Source organism: Taeniopygia guttata, chromosome 24 (assembly GCF_048771995.1).
Source record: "Taeniopygia guttata chromosome 24, bTaeGut7.mat, whole genome shotgun sequence".
Classification (NCBI taxonomy): domain Eukaryota; kingdom Metazoa; phylum Chordata; class Aves; order Passeriformes; family Estrildidae; genus Taeniopygia; species Taeniopygia guttata.
The window spans coordinates 3,451,160-3,457,490 of NC_133049.1; the positions used below are offsets into that span (position 1 = coordinate 3,451,160).

At 56.5% G+C, this 6,331-nt stretch overlaps 1 protein-coding gene across 2 annotated transcripts in view; it reads right to left on the reverse strand.

The window, feature by feature from the left end:
* Positions 1-5,329, reverse strand: part of LOC100229124 (opioid-binding protein/cell adhesion molecule homolog) — a 298,937-nt gene extending 293,608 nt beyond the window's left edge. The window contains exon 1 of one of the 2 annotated variants that reach the window (XM_030290838.4): positions 5,017-5,329. In XM_030290838.4, the coding sequence (XP_030146698.1) occupies positions 5,017-5,077 (61 nt within the window). In that variant the 5' untranslated portion in view covers positions 5,078-5,329. The remainder of the gene's footprint in view (positions 1-5,016) is intronic. The other variant, XM_002197158.7, reaches the window with a different exon arrangement.
* Positions 5,330-6,331: the final 1,002 nt, after the last annotated feature.

The window sequence follows — 6,331 nt, forward strand, 5'->3', positions numbered from 1 at the left end:
CCAACCTAAGGTGGGACTGGAGGGAGAATCCCCAGTTAGTCCCCCCACTCATCCCCTACAACACCTGGGCTCACGTCTCCATCCCTTCACAACCCCTGCCACTCCCACCGGACAAGCCACCTTGCCTGGTCACCTGTAGAAGGTGAAAACACAATCCCAGGGCTTTGGAGAAGCAGCAGGAAAGTGCTTCTTCCCTCAAAGCATGAAACGAAGAGGAGCTCCCTGGAAAAACCCACCCACGGAGCAGCGAGTGTCAAAGCCACCTCTGTTATGTGCTGTTGCCACATCGGTAATTATAAGTACCGTGCCTTCATTAGGGGAAGATGACTGGGAGGCAAGGAGATTTGCAGCAAAGCTGTTATTATTTTTAAGTTTAAACAAAAAGGAGGAGTGTGACAGCTGAAATCACTCCCCATCCTGCACATGCCAGCAGCTGAGAGCATCTCAGGGGATGCTCAGAAGGTAAGAAGGGTTCAGGATCAGTGCTCAGCTTTGCCTAACTGGGGAGGGGAAAGGCAGGGCTGCAAAGCTGAGGGTGACCCCAGGGTTGTAAAGGAGATTACAGATAAAATCCAACAAGTTTTCCTCTATCCCCACCTGACTGCAGCAGAAGGATCCTCCTGGGTACCTTGTTCCCCCACAAACCTGTTGGGGTTCATCACAGCACCCCAACAGCCCCTCTTAGTGACTTTGGTTTCCTTCCAAGCAAAGAACAAACTGAATTTCATATTCAAGTGCAAAATATGAACACAGCTGTTTATGCAGCTCAAAATTCACCATAACCAAATATTCAAGCCTTTGGAGAAGATTTTCAAAGGCGCCAGTTAAGGCACAGAGCTCCCATCGGTGCCTTTGAAACATCTCTCTCTTTTCAGTTTTTCACAGGGATTCGCACCAGCAAAAGCTCCTCCACCCGGCCGTCTGCAACCACGGAATGCACAAAGGAGAGGCTGTCAAAGAGAAACTGCTGGAAAACGCAAAGCAAGGTTCAGCACTTTGGGGCAGCTGCCAGAGCCACTCCCTGCGGGGCAAATTGTTCTGGGACCTTGCACCGAGGGGGATTTGCACGAAGCGAGAGCTGTGTGTGCCTCCTCTCCTGTCACATTCCCTCCCCACAGTGTTTGGAAATGACAGCGAGTGCTGCTCCACCCCAGCAGAATTTAAACATCCTCAAAGAGGCCAACACCAATCTTCTCCCTGTACTGGGAGCCAGGAGATGGAGAAATCACCCTCTGACAGGGAAACTACGGGCCAAGCCTCAGGCAGAGGCAGAGGAAGGCCAGGAAGTGTTTTTGGGCTCACACCCCATCCTGCTGGGACACCTTCCCCAGCTTCCCTGACTCCTGGAAGACTGATGGTTGCAGTGCCTGATCCACACCTATCCCCAGCCTTTGGGAGAGCACAGAAAATCCCTTTAAGCCCCTCTTGCTCATATTGAAATGACACTAAAGCAGAACTAATGTGCTCCAGGTACTTATTCTCAGGCTTAGTCGCAGGGATCAGCAGCCCTCCACCAGCCCGGCATCCCCCACCGGAGAGAGGTGACAGTCGTGTCACAGGCAGCAGGAAAAGCATGCTCCTGCAGCAGGGACTCTTTTAGGAGGCAATAGGAGGGTGTTTTTAATGCCTGCAATGACTACTTTGTAAATTTAGGTGGGTTTTACAACCACAACCAACGCCAGGCTGCCCCAGCAAGGATGAAGTCGCACAGAGTCTCTGGGAGGATGCAGAAAGCAGGTCCTGGTGCAAGGGTGACAGTGGCACACTGGGGGACACCGCAAGCTCTGAGAGCTTCACCTTGATCCCAGTGCCCTGGAGCAGTGAAAAACAGGATTGTCCATCTCCCCCTGCACTGCCAGATTTTCTGACCACTGCCATGACAAGCAATTTCCCCCAGCCTGCAAAGGCAGCGATATAAATGTCTGAAGAGGCTGATGAGCATTGATTTTTGCCACTTGTAGAGCCATGATGTCACCCTCCAGCTGCAGCTCAGACAAAGATTCCCCCTTGCCCCAAATTCATTCTCCATAAGAACCCACCCTCATCTCAAAACAGCAGCACCCACAATTCCCAGCAGTTCAAAGCATTTGCCAAGAGCTTGGCAATTAAATTACCCACTCACCTCCCTGTCCTGCAGTGCTGGACTCATTAAAAACCCTCAGCATCCTTCCCACCTCAGAGAGCAACCCATGTCCAGGAGCCTGCCTCCCTCAAGGCTCCAGATGACAACAACATTAAGGCTTCTAAATTATTTTAGATAGAAACTTGTCTTACAAAGAAGTTAAAAGCTGCAGAGTAAGACAGTCTCCATGACCAGAGGGGTCAGGGTTTCATTATTGCATTAACCTTTCACGTCTTTAGATTCCACGAGAGTAAATTGGTAATGAGATGACACAAGGCCCAATGGGAAAAATGCATCCTTCCTAACAAAAATAAGAGAAGAGGGGAAAGACAGAGGTGGGAGCAGGAGAAAGAGAAAAAACTGGCAAATAAGCTATTACAGCTAATAATAACTTTGCGATGCTATTTTCTGCAGGAGCCTTCAAGTTGTGATGTTTCCCTTCACTCTAATTACACCTTCTAAAAGCAGGTTCCCTTCTCACTTTAACCACCCCGTGTGAAACTCCCGCAGGATCCGGATAAAAACGGAAAGGGAAAGAGTTTGCACTTCAGAAACAGCCTCTGCATATCCCAGGGGAGAGTCACCTGCATAAAACCCTTGGGATTACGCCTGTGAATAATAAACAGCCCAAGAAAAACACTTTGGGAAGGTGCAGGCTCCAAAAGACAGCAGGGACCATTCACCTTCCTCTGCCACCCATGACTTTGCCAACATGACTTGTGTTCCAGTCCACGGCAGTGAAACCACGACTGAAATCACTGCTGGGACAGCTTGGGCAGGGAGGGAAAACATCCAACCTCTGCAAGCCAGGCACAAATAAAAAGGATGGGAGATGTTGGAATCCAGGACAGGAAGGCAAAGCACCAAGCAGCCCAGAGTATTTCCCTTCCTCTAATGCAGGCAGAAGGGTTTGGCTTGATGGATTAAGGGCTGAGCCCAGCCAGGCAGAGTCCTGGGCTGCTTTAGCTCAGGGGACATCCAAAGCCAAGGCAGATATTGCTGCTTAATAGAAATAAGAAGGGAAAGCTACAACCGCATAAGTGCAGATCAAGAAGCCTCTCCCAAGTTTTCAGGGGCTTAAATGCAGGAGCCTTTTCCTTCCCTGGCACACACAGAGGCCAGAGCCAGCCCAGGCCTTGGCTTGGCCTCGGCCCAAACAGCCACATCCCGAGCAAACTGCATCAGGGCACTGGCAAACAGCAAATGCGCCCTGTCAGGTTCCTGCCAGCTCCTGCAGCTTAAGGACATCTCGATGACAGCCCATCAAGTGTCACACGTCCTCCCATTTGGCCCACACAGCTGCTTCCATCCATTCTCTGCAATTCCAACCCACAGAACCTCATCCAGCAGGAGGGTGAAAGAGCCAATGCTCTACTCAGCACAGCCTGGCTGGGGCACGCCTGCCCCCACCCCAGGCCCACCCACCCTGTCCTGCTGAAGATCTGCTTTCAAAAAAACCCCTTTATGTGCACAAAGTCAGGCAGCTCACACAGCCATGGCTCCAGATGCACCATTTTGGTTTCTGGTGCTGCTGAGGAGCTCGAGGTTCTGCTTCTCCACTACTGCTCCCCAACAGCTAAAGCTCAGCCCAGGGACCAGGGCTGACCCCAGTGCTGATGCACATCCCAGCCCCTTGTCATCCCACAGAGGGGTACCCAGCCCATTCCATGGGGTCTTGTACTCACTGATCTGCTCAGTTTGCACTGTGACAGCTCCACAGGACCCCAGGACGTGGCTGGTCCCATGGCACAAGCCTCCACAAGCAAGTTTTAACCAAGAACCCTCCTGTTCAGCACTGCTATGGGCAGAGATGTTCACCAGCTGTGGCACAAGTAACCTCTCCCCTGCCAGCCTCACCCTCTTGCCACACACACCAACCCCACACAGCCCGTGGTTCAGCTGCTGAAATCACAGCCGTGCCTCTCTGCCCTCCTGGGTCCAACAGAATTCTCCTGGCAGTCATGGAAAACACAGGTTGGGTAAAGATCGGATCCAAGCCTCGACACCCATTCCCCATCTGCTTGCACAGGGATGATAATCCCCACAGCTGCTAAAAGTGCACATCATCATCAAAAATACGCCGGTGACTTCCTCCCCCCGGCGCTCAGCTCTGCTGCCCACCCCCATCGCCCTCGCTGGATGCAGCGCTCGCTGCCCCGCCAGCATCGGCGCGGGGGCAGCGCTGGATCCAAAGCATCTCCCCCTGAGCCCCGGGGACGAGGGGACGAGGCCAGCCCGCATTTCGGGGGCCAGCTCGCATTTTGCGGGCCAGCCCGCATTTCGGGGGCCAGCCTGCATTTCGGGGGCCAGCCCGCATTTTGGGGGCCAGCCCGCATTTCGGGGGCCAGCCCGCATTTCGGGGGCCAGCCCGCATTTTGGGGGCCAGCCCTCATTTTGGGGGCCAGCCCGCATTTTGGGGGCCACCCGCTCCGTTCACCGAGGTTGCGGCACCGCGTTCCTGGATCGGAGCGGGGGGTTCACGTTCACTTTGGAAAAGGGAGCGAGGGGAAGGCACCGAGTTGGCCCGGCAGGAATCAGGGAAGCACGGATGAAGGGGAGCGTGGGGAACAGCATGACAGCTCCCAGAAGAGGGAGGGCACAGCGGGGGCCCAACTCTGAAGGGGAAAAGCTGCATGAGCCCATCATGCCGAGGCAGAGGTTGCTCGAGGGGACAGACCCTGCCCAGCTCGGGGGCTGCTGCGCGGTCCCGGCCGGCCCCACCGCAGGGTACCGGAGGCTCGGTGCCCTCCCGGGGGTCCAGCAGGGCTCCGGAGCCCCTGACTGGGAGCACTGGGCAATGCCCCGCTGCACAGCAACTCGCTGCCCGGCTCCCTGCGCGCAGAGCTCTCCCACCCTGCCAGCCCCTCCGCCGGGGAAAAAGCTTCCTGCGCTACCTGGGATGAAGAGCAGGGCAGTGGTGGCCGTGAAGACGATCCAGCAGGCAGGATGGTACATCTTGGAGCTGCGGAAGGCGAGCGGCTGCTTTGCGTGCTGCTTGCTGCTGCCGCCGCTGCTTTCCGTCTGCGCTGAATTCTGAGCAGGTTTAAATCCAATGTTTGCAGAGGGAGGGAGAAGGAGTTAGCGAGCTGGAGAGAGGGGGAGAGACGGGAGCAGGCAGTCAGTGTGTCTGATCCCCGCTTGCACACGCACACGCACTCGCACACAACTGGCAGAAGGAGCGCCAGGCTCCGTGCGTGCACCGGGAGCGCAGACCTCCCACCGGGCACCCATTGGCTCAGGATGCTGAGTGACACAGGCACACTCGCTCTGCTGCGGGATTCACTCCGCAACCGGGCACTTAAACACAGGCATCGACCCCCCGAGCATCCCTCCCGGCACCAGCCGGTGCGCGGGATGGAGGGAGCAGCTCTGGGATGGAGAGAGCAGTCCCGGGATGGAGGGAGCAGTCCCGGGGTGGAGGGAGCAGCTCCGGGATGGAGGAGCTGCTCTAGGATGGAGGGAGCAGCCCCAGGATGGAGGGAGCAGTCCCGGGGTGGAGGGAGCAGCACTGGGATGCAGGAGCAGTTCTGGGATGGAAGAAACAGCTCTGGGATGCAGGGAGTAGCTCTGGGATGAACGGAGCATCTCTCGGGATGCAGGGAGCAGCCCCAGGATGGAGGGAGCTGCTCTAGGATGGAGGGAGCAGCCCCGGGATGGAGGGAGCAGCTCTGGGATGGAGGAGCAGTTCTGGGATGGAAGAAACAGCTCTGGGATGGAGGGAGCAGGCCCAGGATGGAGGGAGCAGCCCCAGGAGGGAGGGAGCATCTCTCGGGATGGAGGGAGCATCTCTGGGATGCAGGAACAGCCCCAGGATGGAGGGAGCAGCTCTGGGATGAAGGAACAGCCCCGGGATGGAGGGAGCAGCTCTCGGGATGGAGGGAGCATCTCTGGGATGCAGGAACAGCCCCAGGAGGGAGGGAGCATCTCTCGGGATGGAGGGAGCATCTCTGGGATGCAGGAACAGCCCCAGGATGGAGGGAGCAGCTCTGGGATGCAGGAACAGCCCCGGGATGGAGGGAGCAGCTCTGGGATGGAGGCAGCAGCCCCGGGATGCAGGGAGCAGCTCTGGGATGGAGGGAGCAGCTCTGGTATAGGTAGAGCACCCCAGGATGGAGGGAGCAGCCCCGGCATGGAGGGAACATCCCCGGGATGGAAGGATCCCCTGCTCTGGGATGCAAGGAGCAGCTCTGGGATGGAGGGAGAAGCCGC